Here is a 12,894-nt window from a genome sequence, read left to right as displayed (position 1 = left end):
CCTCCAAGTTGATTCAGGAAGTTTTGGGATAGAAACAAACCTTAAGTAGACTTGAGTCCTTAACTTAAAAAAAGCAAATGAAAAACTAACGAAAACGGAACCTTGGCAGTTTGCCAGAGTCACACTGATAGCAGATGTCCTTCCAACCCAGGCTTGCCCTCGCTGTCTGTCTCCACCCCCATCCCAGTCCTTTCTCTGGCCACTCTAGATGAGTCAATGCCCACACACGTCTCACACCACCTTCCAGACATTAGTCAAGGAACCCTCTGTAAATCTTACAGGAGACCATGGGGTGTGCATGTGTGTGTGTGTGTGTGTGTAGGAGAACAGAGGGAAGCTCATACGTAAATACAGCTGCCACCATTTCTAAAACAGTTGCTTCTTTATTTTTCTCTTTCACCTGCGGTTTAGCTCAGAGAAGGGCAAGTGTCATTCCTACCGTGGCCATCCACTGCTTACTGCGAGTCTCCAGGAGGCAGGTGCTGGCTAGAGCGTCATAAAGCCCTAAGCTCAGAGCCTGCAAGGTCCCATTTTGCAGACAAGGAAACAGTGGCCCTGGTGTTCCCAAGCTCACAGAGCCAGTAAGTCATGCCGAATCTGACCAAGTCCAGGTCTGTGGGTTTGCAAAGCTCATGCTCAGCCTCTCCAGCAGCTGCGAACCCACCAAATCCTCAGAGTAGAGCTGCCAGACGTAGCTAATAAAAATACGGGATGCCCAAGTTTCTCCCAAACACTGCGTTGGCTATGTCAAACATGCTTCCACTCTTAGGAGATGCATGCTGAAGGGTTTGGGGGCAGAGTGTCATAACGTCTGCATTTGCGTTCAAACAATTCAAAGAAAAAGTCTACATCAGAGACAGAGATGAAGTAAATACGGCGGATGTTAACAACTGATAAATTGAAGTGAATCAAAACATTGCGTGAGACATAGTCACTAAAATAGTACTCATTGTTTATCTGAAATTCAAATTTAACTGGGCATCGTGTATTTAATCTGGCAGCCCTATCCCAGAGAGACGGTGAAGGGGAGCCGGCCCTTCCATCCAGAGGAAAAGAAACTAGGGCAGCTGTGAGGTCATGGTGAGCTCCCTGCTGGAACTCACACAAGGAAGTGACAAAGGAAGACTGAGCTCTGGAGTTACCAGGTGGCTGCTCTGCCCAGACAGCACCTCAAACTCCTGCCGCGAGGTGGTCCAGAAAAGAGCTGCATTTGGACCCTAAACTTCTCATTTCTGCCCCCGGATCCTGAAGGCTTTCAATTATATACTCCCAGGGGCTTGCTCTGCAAAGGAAGGATTCAGAAACCTAACCCCAAGCCCGGGAGTGACAGAAGGCATTCATTCGTCGGGATACAAGGAGCCAGTTCCCTGGTCCACGGGAGCCCTCTGCTCAGTCAGAACAGAAAGCCATGGCTTGAAAACAACGGATCCTCCTCACTGAGGAGTCCGCTGCAGTGGGGCAGCCACCAGACAAAGCCTGGCATCAGCTGAGTTCCTAGTTGTGCTAAATGAAAAATCAAGGTAAGGTCCTAAATCAGGTTTACGACGTGATTTTAGATATTGCTTATTAATATTAGCCAAGCAGGACAAGATGAATTTTTCCAGGCATAATACTGTGGGCACAACCACCAAAAGAAATACTGAAAAGATCATCCAGTTATGTGGTGAATCTGCAGGGTCAACAGCCAAAACAATCATTTGGACTGAAAAACTTCCTTTTCAGTGAATTAGCCAATGTATATGTTAAGTGCTTTCTATATGCCCAACAGGCATAGGCCATGTTCTGAAGAGGAAATTTAGCTAAGGACACAAAACGGACATGTGTGTAACATGTCCAGCTGTGTGCCAGGCCCAGTAATTCAGCCCAAAGGCTTATGCCTGAAGTTATTCAGATCATTTCAATTGTGTGGATCCACTATAACAGTGGTCGGCAAACTCATTAGTCAACAGAGCCAAATATCAACAGTACAACGATTGAAATTTCTTTTGAGAGTCAAATTTTTTAAACTTAAACTTCTTCTAACGCCACTTCTTCAAAATAGACTCGCCCAGGCTGTGGTATTTTGTGGAAGAGCCACACTCAAGGGGCCAAAGAGCCGCATGTGGCTCTCGAGCCGCAGTTTGCTGACCCAGCACTATAAGATCCCCATCTGGCCATCTCACAGGCTGCCCAAAGTCAATGGGATAAAAAATGGACTCATGATTTTCTCCCCTAATCAATACTGATTTTACCTCCTTCTCTTCTCCATTTCTATTCCTGTGCCCACTGCACCATCAGCTTGTGCTGTGGCAATACTGTGGGTAGTCTCCTAACAGGTCTTCTCTCCAGGCTTGTTCCTTCCAAATCCATTATCTACCTCAGCCTCAGAGAGTTCTACCAAAAGTGCCTATCTGGCCCGGCCTGGGGGCTCAGTGGTTGAGCTTGACCCAGGAACCAAGAGGTCACTGGTTCAATTCCCAGTCCGGGCACATGCCTGGATTGCAGGCTCAATCCCCAGTGGAGGGGGCATGCAGGAGGCAGCCAATCAGTGATGTTTCTCTCTTATCAATGTTTCTCTCAGTCTCTCTCCCTTCCTCTCTCTCTGTCAAATAAAAAAAGTGCCTATCTGAGCAGACACTCCTCAGTGCTCACAGGATAAAGTCCGAGGTCCCTGACCTGCCATACTAAGCCCGGTCAAGATGTGAGGCTGCTGGTCCCCTGCCACCCTCTGTCATTTCCTAGTGGGCACTTTATGCACTCGCAACAGTCAACCGACCACTGTTCCCTGATCAGCTGCTTCTGCCAAGAGCTGACATGGTGTGAGTCACAAGACACACTTCATCCAAGTTAACCTGGTAGAGCTCGTTCGGGAAGGCAACACCAGGAGGGGTGCTGAACCAGCTGTCCTGGCAGATGATAAAAATAAGCTCTCGGGGACTTGCATGAGGCTTTGGTGGGAATAAGCCAACACTTTTAAGGAAACGTTCAGGACTCGAGAGTGCTGCTGATTGTTCTTTCAGTTCAACGGAGTGCTGCTTAATAATTAAACACAACTTCACTTTCCATGTGGCCATCCACAGGGTCTAAATTCACCCAGAAGAGAATGCAGACCAACTTTGAGAACCCGGCCTCAAAGCGTGCGGATGATTCTCACTGGACTCCAGGTTAATAACACTCACCCAATATCAAAACACCGGTTGGTTGGCTTTGTTTTTAAAAATTTCTTCCCGAAATTAAGCAAACCCAATCTAGACTCTCGCAGTAACATATTTGCACTACTTACCTTTTTAAATTCTCTGTTGAAATAAAATAAACTGCCATTAACGTTTTACCCTTGTTCTCTGACCTTATTTTAACTCAGGAACAAAGGCATTGGCATTTTATTTTGTATGTCACTGTTGTTGAACTCATTTTGCTTTAATTGGAACTGTAATAATTTCAGCTAATGTGACCTGACAGTTGAGGTTCAAAGGTCAGCTCAAATGTAAGCTGCTACTCTGTCTATAAATTCCATACAGGACAGTATGATGAAGCAGCTATCCCGAAAAAACTCCTGCTATAAAACACCTACTTGGATACTTTTAAAAAGCTTCCAGGTGTTTACAAATGTGAAACCAAGGTTAAGAATCAGTGGCCCAAAGGGAGAAAGAGCAGCCACGAGGTGGACCCTTAATGATAAGGACCAGGTGAAAATTGGGAAAGTGTGTGTGTGTGTGTGTGTGTGTGGAGTGGTTGAAGGAGTGGAAGAGAAAGGGATTTTAAGATGTGAATAAATAAGAAGCAGGGCCCTGAAAACAATGCCTGGGTTCCATGTGCAACTCGTGGAGCCAGTCTTATTTTACAACCTGTTTGGCTGTGATTGTATCTCTCAAAGATGAAATAAGTGATGTTTTCATTGCTTATTTATCTCTGTCTCCTCTTTCTGCCATTACTCTGCTTTAAAATATATTTTTATTCATTTCAGAGAGGAAGGGAGAGGGAGAGAGATAGAAACATCAATGATGAGAGAGAATCATTGATTGGCTGCCTCCTGGGAATCGAGCCCACAACCTGAGCATGTGCCCTTGACCAGAATTGAACCTGGGACCCTTCAGTCCCCAGGCCGATGCTCTATCCACTCAGCCAAACCAGCTGGGGCTTCCATGACTCTTGATTATTAGAAGTACAATGCTTAAAGCAAATATCCTTAAAATGGGACTTGCCAAAATGAGTACATTACTCTCACAATGGCATTCTGCCCCCCCCCCCCTCTCTCTCTCTCTCTCTCTCTCTCTCTCTCTCTCTCTCTCTCTCTGTCTCTCTCTCTCTCTCTCTCTCTCTCTCTCTCTCTCTCTCTCAGATGCTGGAGGGGCCAAGTGGGCAAGATAAATGAGTGAAGTGGGTATAAGCTTGTACATTTGTTGCATGTGAAATCATAGCAATAGTATTCACTTCTACATAGAAATATGCCCTTGCTCATTTTTGTTAAACATCACACCCTCTCAGGTTATCATTCATTTTTCCTTCTCTTGGTAAAGAGGCTCGGATACAAGCTAATATGTCTCTGCTACTAGCTTTGATTAAAAGGGGTCCCTTTATTAGTATATCATGTATATACATACATAGTACATAGCTTTATGATATAGGCCATAAATGACTAGTCACTTGGCCAACATCCTGTGTTTTCATTAATGATCTGATCATCCCACCTGCTGATTCCTCCCTGGGAACAAGCGAACGTCTGGCAGAACAGATGGCCTTGTTGCCGGGCCTGACAGAATGAAATCTTGCACTTCATTAAACAAGAAAGCTAAGACGGTTTCCACAGGCAAGACCCCAGCCCCCCGATCTTCCCTTTTAATGTAAACTTGCAGAATAATAGTAACTACTAACAGTAATATACTCAACTAGCATTGCTATCTCTTTTATATGTCACTCATAACTCAGCAAAGCTGAAATTATACATGACGAGTGGGAATAGAAGCACCTCATTTTTGCAATGTGTTACTATACCATCATATGTGCATAAAGAAAAAGATGGAATGCCAATAATATGTTAACCGTAGTTATCTCTGCTTTATTAATTTTTGTTGTATCTGACATTTTATGATGACATGCCTTTCTTTTCTTATCAGCAAAATAAACAAAAATAAAGAATAAAAAACAAAGGTGCGAAAAAGGAATTGCCACCTTAAGGACTGAAGACACAGGCTAACACAGTCACCAACCAAACCATTCATGGGTTCATGCTTAGCTCTGTATCCTGGGTAGTGGTCGTAAGGAGCCTGATTCAGCAGGGCTGGTGGAGTCTGTATTTTTTAAATTTCCTTAAGTGATTTGGATGCAGTTCTTAGAGTCTAGGAACTATACTGAGAAGTACTGGCTCACTCCCCTATCTTAATCATTAATAATGAATGGACTCATGGTCACCATGAATTAGTAAGATGTTGAAAGAACCCTACCATGATTTTGATATCACAAGATCACATTTCTAATGGTAGGAAGGAGTTGCATACTTTTGCTTTGAAGTTAAAGAATCTTGCAAGGATATTGCCTCTGTTTATAAATCTATGATTTCTGCTTCTGCTGAGCCAATCACATTGCTCTGTGATACATTTGGGAAAGAGCCAGGCCAATGTTGCTCAGTGTTGAGCGTCGACCCAGGAACCAAGAGGTCACCAGATCGATTCCCAGTCAAGGCACATGCCCGGGTTGCAGGCTCGATCCCCAGTAGAAGGCATGCAGGAGGCAGCTGATCAATGATGTTTCTCTCTCATCGATGTTTCTATCTTTCTATCCCTCTCTCTCTAAAAATCAATAAAAATTGAGGAAAGAGAAACTAAGAAATGAAGCATGTCATGTGGGCTTAGCAGCTGGAAGGTCACAAGGGCTGAGGCTGAGGAAGCCCCAGATGAGCAAACAGCCTGGGCCCAACAAGTAAACAGAGGAAGCGGGTTGGTGGGAAGCGGTGGCAGGAGAGGGACAGTGTGCCTGGGGCTGCTGACTTTCCAGTTTCTACTGTATCCAGGGCCTTACTGTGCGGTGGCTCTCACACTTAGATGTCTATGAGCTTCCTCTTGCAGCTTTAGAAGAAGAAGAAATCCTATCTTTCCGGAGCTAGCCTGAGTGGGCCTCAGCTCCTTAGAGACCACACTCCTCTTTAAGCCAAGAAGTGCAGGACAGTGTGGTGCGTGAGGACAGACTTTATTGTCCAAACCAGGAATCTGTTTAAAAATATATTTTTATTGATTTCAGAGAGGAAGGGAGAGGGAGAGAGAGATAGAAACATCAATGATGAGATGCCCCCCACTGGGGATCAAGCCCCTGTGACCAGGGCATGTTCCCTGACCGGGAATCGAACCCTGACCTCCTGGTTCATAGGAAAACACTCTACCTCTGAGCCATACCGGCAGGCCAAACCAGGAATCTTTTGTAAGGAAAGAGGTGCTAGTAATCATGCCAGGACAACAGGTGTAGATAAACCAGGACTGTCACTGGCAATGAGGAGGATGGTCATCCTCGGGAAGGGGGATGTGAATTAGGAGACCCAGTTTGCACACCTAACCCTACCCCTTCCTTTCCATGTAGCCTTCCATAAGTCACTTGTCTATGTTTCTAGTGTCATATAAATGTAAAGGCAACTGGATACCTACCATCATCCATTTAAAAATGAACACAGTTCCTTTAACTATAACATAACAGATTAAGTGATATCTAAAGTGTTTTTTCTTATTCTAAGATTCCAAGTCTGCGTAATTCTGTAAAAAGGCAACTTGGGTGATGAAGTAGATATGCGAGAGCGCTTTAGGATTATATTTAGTTGACCGTCTTTACATAAACAACAAGGAAGCTATTTTACTAATTTGACTTTTAAAAAGAAGACCTGTACATATTCACCAATCGATGCTATTTGGTTAAATCATCAGCAGAAGCTCCACAGTTGCTATGGTTCCCAAGAGGCCAGCTGTGACTCACTTGCCCAGAGCCTCAGGTTCTGGCAAAGGGTAAGTGCATTTGTCCTGCTCATCTTATGCCTGAGACCTAATGCTGTCTTCCTTCCTTGGCCTGTGGGAAGCAAATAGGAAGCGAAACGTGAACCATCTCTTTCCCTCTCATTGGTTCCCTCGCCAGCCCATCTCCTATTGGCCAGCCCTGACTTTGGCCGGCTCTGCACCCTCATTTCTGGGAGATGTTCAAATGGTTAGCTAGTCAAAGGCCAAATTTAATATTCCGAGCTTCACTCAAGCAAAGGCCACATGCCCATCTCAGAATCTCAGAATTTTGGAGCAAGAAGGAACCTTATCTACTATATAAGCTTCAGTTTCTAGATGAGAAAAAAAAAATAACCAGAAACAATAACACTTGTTAGTATTCAGGCATTGTGGAAGGGACTGTGCTAGATGCTTTCTATCAATTACTTTATTTCCTTCTTACAACAACTCTAAGGGAGCTATTCTTATTACCCCCAATGTTCAAAATGAGGAAACTGAGGCTTTGAGGGGTTTGATAATTTGCTACTTGGCTTGTTCAATTTAATCCAAGTATTTGTTAGTGACTGAAAAAGGAATTTTAACCATGTTCTGCTGATTCTCGGGACACTGTTCTTTCAACACTGTTCCTAAAACAATCAATAGGGAGGCAACAGGCATTCATTATGCACCTACCATGTGCCAAGTACTGTGCTGGGTGCCAATCAGTAGGGTTAGCAAATGAAATGAAATGTAACATAAAATCCTGCCCTTCTAGGCTCTACTGAGGAAAAGAGTTTGCTGGGTGTGTGCAAAACTCTGTCTCCAGGGGAGGGGAGGGGGTAAAAATGCTTGCTAGAGGCCTGCTTAATACTCAGAATATCCCCCAGGAAGTGAGAGTAGGCAGACAAGGAGGAAAGCCTCACTCTGCCTCTTTTGCAATTGAGAGAAGTGAAGCAGAAACAACTAGAGGGTTTGCCTAATACAAGCCAATGAGGTCAACTAGTTTTGGTTCCTTCCCTTCTATGCACCTGCCAAAATGAAAATCTCCATTCAGTAGTCTCTGATCACTGAAGGACTGAAGGAAAAGTATCATTTAAGGCAAATTCTTCTGATAGGAATTATGTTACTAAGCTTCTCGCAATTAGTCAAACCTACTTATTAGAACTTCATCCCTTCCCTCTCTTCTCTTTTGATGTGGACAAGCCAGGGCATGGACAGTTTTCATATGAAACCACTAAGAGCTGGGACTATCAGGATGGATTATATTACAGCTACATTAAAGCCAAGTTATGAATGAACTGTTCCATAATAATACTATTGGAAATAATGACGCGGCCATAATGGATCACCTGTGCTGTGCCAGAGACTCTGCCGAGCGCTCAGCACCGATGGCCTCACTGAGCCTCACAGTAAATACGGAGGCCGGTCCATGGTCTGTGTGTAGCTTAGCAATGTGAGGAGGCCCTTCCTAAGGAAAAGCTAACATCGTAGAGGGCCCCCTGGGAAGGCACATGGGCATTTCCTTAATTATCATCAGCTGTGACAGGCAGAGCCACGCCCTGGGAACATGCTTCCCCAAAAAGGCAGACATGTTATCAGTACTGACTTCTTACCTTTGTCCAGGTGTAGGGGAGCAGGCTTTGATATGTAAATCCAGGCAAGCACCAGGAAGGCTAGGGCCTACTCAAGAATGCAAATAAGCTCCTTTGATCCTAAGTTTTGGTGATACTTCCTGGTATTTGGGGATATATAAATATACGTCCTGCGTGGGCTCAGGGTCCCTGTCTCTCCATCAGAGAGGATGGCGTCCCACCTGGCTCTCAGCTTTGCTTCTATCTTTCTATCTGGTCTCTCTCTTTCTTTTATTTCTTAATCCCCAGCTCCTCCACTCAGGAACCGGACCCATTCCTTTTCCGTGCTGGACTCGGAAAAGAGAGAAACACGCCACATAACATCTTTCCTTTTCCAAGTCATGACACTGAAGCTCAGGCAAGTTAAGTAACTTGCCCAAAGACAAAAAACTTGTAAGTGGCAAGGCTAGGATTTGAACACAGGTGTCTGACTTGAAATCGCAGATATTTTTTCTTTGCATTATGTGGCTGCTAACAAAAAATAAATAAAATAAAGCTGTTATCATTTACAAAGCACTAACTATATAGCCCATGAAAATTATACTAATGTTCCTTAAGAATTATTATAACCTTTCTATTTATGTGAATCATTATTATCCCCATTTATAGATGGTGACATCACCAAGAATCAAGAAAGGTTAAGCACCTACCTAGCAGAAGATCACCAGCTAGAACACCTGGATGTTGACCTGCAGACTCCCTACTCTTTCCCACTATCCCATGCTACCACCCTACGGTGATCCAGGAGAGCACAATGGTATTAATGGGAACATGAAACCTCTGGTCGACTTAGAATATTTCCATATCTGACCACTGAACCAACCACTGTCATTTGGTTTCACACACCACATTGTGCAGTGTTCCTTAATGGAGTTGGGCCATCCCACTTACCCTGTGCTATAATTTATTAGTTGGATCAGAGCCCAATCCCCATGGAGAAAACCACGCAAAAAGCCAATCACCAAATATCAATGCAAACTCAAGCCCTAGCCAAGATGCCTTACACCGACCCCTGACCCTAGGAAGTATAGACCCACAGAGCACCTGAGGGCTGGCGATACCTGAGGCACTGGGGAGGTCACTGGCCACAGAGGATCTCCTGAAACAGCCACATAAGAAAATTCATATACTGACTACAATTGGGTTGCTTAACTCTAGTCACCCAAGCAAGAGCGCACATCCTTAAACCCTCTTGCCATGGGTTTTCAGGTGGACAGGAGTGAAGGACATTCAGTTCAGTTTTCCCCTGGAACTTGGGTGCTCAGGGGAAACAATGATCTTTAAGCTCAGACAATGGGCTTCATCTCCCCTTGGCAATGCGAACCTAGAAAACATTAAATTACGCTTTCCTTTGGCGTATTCTTTTTTTCAAGTTGTTTTTAACCTGCCAGATTTTAAGTAATGGATGGCTTTTGGAATCCTCTATTAAAGGATTTGCCACCTGGAACGAGACAACTTTACTAACAGGGAGTTAAGAGCAGTGATCAAACTGGACGAGGCCTGGCATGTTCATCCAGCCAGCAGCAAGTGCCAACCAGTGGGGGAAATTAGGCACGCGGTGATGGGTGCTACCAAGAAAGGCCACTCCAATGATTTTTGCTTTTTTTTTTTTTAAGGAAAAAGTGAACGCAGTAACTCTCTCTTGTTCCTCTTCCCACATAGATTGGTGGGTGCGGGTGGAAGGGCAGAGAAAAATGACCGCTGGTGAGGTCAGATGTGGGAGAAGTCTCCCGAAATGACTCTCCGTCCAGCCCACCCATCCAGGGGAAGAGACAGATTCAGGTTCTTTGAAGAATCCATAAACGCACCTTTGCCTGAAGCTGAGGTAGCTGTTTGAGAAGAGCACGAATCAATGAGGAGACAAAGCAGCACAGACGGTTGGTGTCAGACACCACGCTGCTAAGCAGGTGGGTAGGCACAGACTTGGATGGACTGAAATGTCCCCCAGCCCAGAGGCCTGGCCTGGCTACCAGCTGCCCTGCTCAGCCCAAGGAGGCAAGAACACAATAGGCTACACACCCCCTTGTCACCCCCAGCCCCACACCACTTCGAAGGCCACAGCAGGCCGCCAACAAACTTGCCTCTTTTGTGGTACCTTTCATTCAGTTTTTTTTTTTTTTTTTTCATTAAGTGGGAGGGAAATGAGTGTGGGCTCAACAGAGATCAGGGCGAAGGGAGGGCAGGGGTGGGGGATGCCAATGATAGAAGTGAAAGCTTTTTTAAAAAGTCTAGATCCACAGTCTTATTTATTGTCATAAAGGGAACAGCGTCATTTCCATTCCTCTCCATCCTTCTTTAACCCTTACCTACCAACCCGGAGAAGACAAGGGAGAAAGGAGGGCTGTAACCGGAGCGTTTGCAGAGGTGCAGCTCTTCCGTGCACGGGGCTCGGCAGTGCGAGGGTCACCGGCTGGAAGGGCCCCCCTCCGCCCCCGACCCGCGCGCGGACACACGCAGCCCCGCCTCACCTTCTCGATCGTCTGGTCCACGGCCTTCTGGAAGACCCGGGCCACGAGCAGCGTGACGCTGGTCACCAGCAGGAGGAGGGACAGCGTCCCCACCGCGTAGAAGCAGCACCTGCCCATCCTGCGCGCGGCTCACGGGCCGGGCGGCGAGCGCCCGCGACCCCGCGGAAGGAGGGGAGACCGGGCACCCTCGGATGCCCGCGGGCCGGGCGGTGCGCGCGACTCCGTGATCCGCGGCTGGGCGAGAGGGCCCGCAGGGCACCCAGCCGGCGGGCCCGGGGGGGGGGAGGGTGCGGAATGAGCCGCTTCGGTTTCGATTTCCCTCGCGGGGGCAGCCTCGGCGCCGCCGGGCGCTGCTCCGGAGCCGGAGCCGGAGAGGGAGCGCGCAGGCCGTGACGCTCGCCAGCCGGCTCGCCGCACACTCGGGAGAGCCCTGCCAGCGGCTGCGCGGGAGGCGGGCGGGGCGGAGGCTGAGCCCACAGTCATGTGCCCCGCCGCGGAGGCCGCGATTCGGCCCGCGCTGGTCCCGGGCGGCCCCCCAGCGCCGGCGGCTCCCGGACCCCTCCAGGCCCCGCCGCGCCCCCTCCGCTCGCTGCGGGCCTCGCCGGTCTCCTCCAAAAGCCGCCTGCCCTTCCCTGGTTGGTTTGGCTCAATGGATAGAGCGTGGGCCTGCGGACTGAAGGGTCCCAGGTTTCATTCCGGCCAAGGCCACATGCCTGGGTTGCGGGCTCCGTCCCCAGTAGGGGGCGTGCAGGAGGCAGCCAATTCTCTCTGATCATTGATGTTTCTATCTCTCCCTTCCACTCTAAAATCATATACACACACACACACACACACACACACACACACATATATAATTTATTTATTCTATTTATTTATTTTTTTAAAGTCGCGTGTCCTCCTGGGCTCATTCACACACCTACTCTGCGGATACGCACGGCAGGCCTACCAAGCGCCAAGCACTGGGCATTCAGGATGGATACAACCTTGCCCCTGCTCTAGACAAGCTCACAGGTTAGCGGGGACACTGTCACAGCAGCTGTGTCACCGTGCTTTCACAGGTGCGTGCTGAGATCTGTGCAACCAGCACGTTCTGTCCTGTGACCTGGGACCCCACAGCTGAACTGGGTTGTGGGGCATGTGTAAGGGTTTGTCACCTGAGCGGTGTGTACAAGGGGAGGAAGAGGCATTCCAATGCGAAGAAAAGGTGTGCTAGGAAAAAGGTGGGGGTGAAAGAGCAAGATTGTAGGAGGAAAGAGGAAGGTCCTTTTGATGATAGGCTCAGGGGCCCAGCAGGTGGAGTGGGAGGTGTTGAGAGGCCTCGGGGTCAGGCTTTGAAGGGCTCTTTGTGTCCCATAGAAGAGTCCGGGACTTTATCTGACTTTATCTCTCAGCCGTGGGAGTCAGCAAGCAGCTTCAAGCAGGTGGCCCTGACGTTGTCATCAGCTCTGCTCACCAGGATCTCCCAGGCACCCGGGCTAAAGCCTGCACACAGCAGGGACTCAGGAAGTATTAGTGGAATGAATGTCAACTATAAGCCAGGCCCTGGCTAGGTGCTTACATACACCCGCTTGTCTAATATCCACGGCAGCCCTGTGAACTTGTGGCTCTTGGTCCCAGTCCCTCAGAAGCAGTGCCAGCCAGGAGCACTGTGCAAGGGATTTAGGAGGGAAATGGACAGAGAGCCGGACCTGGGCTGCAGGTGTGATCCTTATGAAGGAGAGAGGCAAGGAGGGAAGGCTGGGTGGAAGGAAGCATCTTATACGACAGTGCAACGCTAAGAAAGTTCAGCAAGGCCCTGGAGGGTCCAGGAGCCAAGCTGGCCTCTCTCAGGAGCCCAGCACCTTCCAGGCATCGGCTCTAGTACTT

At 47.6% G+C, this 12,894-nt stretch overlaps 1 protein-coding gene across 2 annotated transcripts in view; it reads right to left on the bottom strand.

Moving 5' to 3' along the window:
• SCARB2 (scavenger receptor class B member 2) overlaps positions 1-11,306 on the bottom strand; it is a 54,812-nt gene extending 43,506 nt beyond the window's left edge. For both annotated transcript variants that reach the window (XM_054728156.1, XM_054728157.1), the window contains exon 1: positions 11,029-11,306. In XM_054728156.1, the coding sequence (XP_054584131.1) occupies positions 11,029-11,145 (117 nt within the window). In that variant the 5' untranslated portion in view covers positions 11,146-11,306. The remainder of the gene's footprint in view (positions 1-11,028) is intronic.
• Between the last annotated feature and the right edge of the window lie 1,588 nt (positions 11,307-12,894).

This window comes from Eptesicus fuscus, chromosome 2, assembly GCF_027574615.1.
Source record: "Eptesicus fuscus isolate TK198812 chromosome 2, DD_ASM_mEF_20220401, whole genome shotgun sequence".
NCBI lineage: Eukaryota > Metazoa > Chordata > Mammalia > Chiroptera > Vespertilionidae > Eptesicus > Eptesicus fuscus.
Note: the sequence above shows the minus strand (reverse complement) of the source record. Positions and strands in the feature narration are given on the sequence as shown.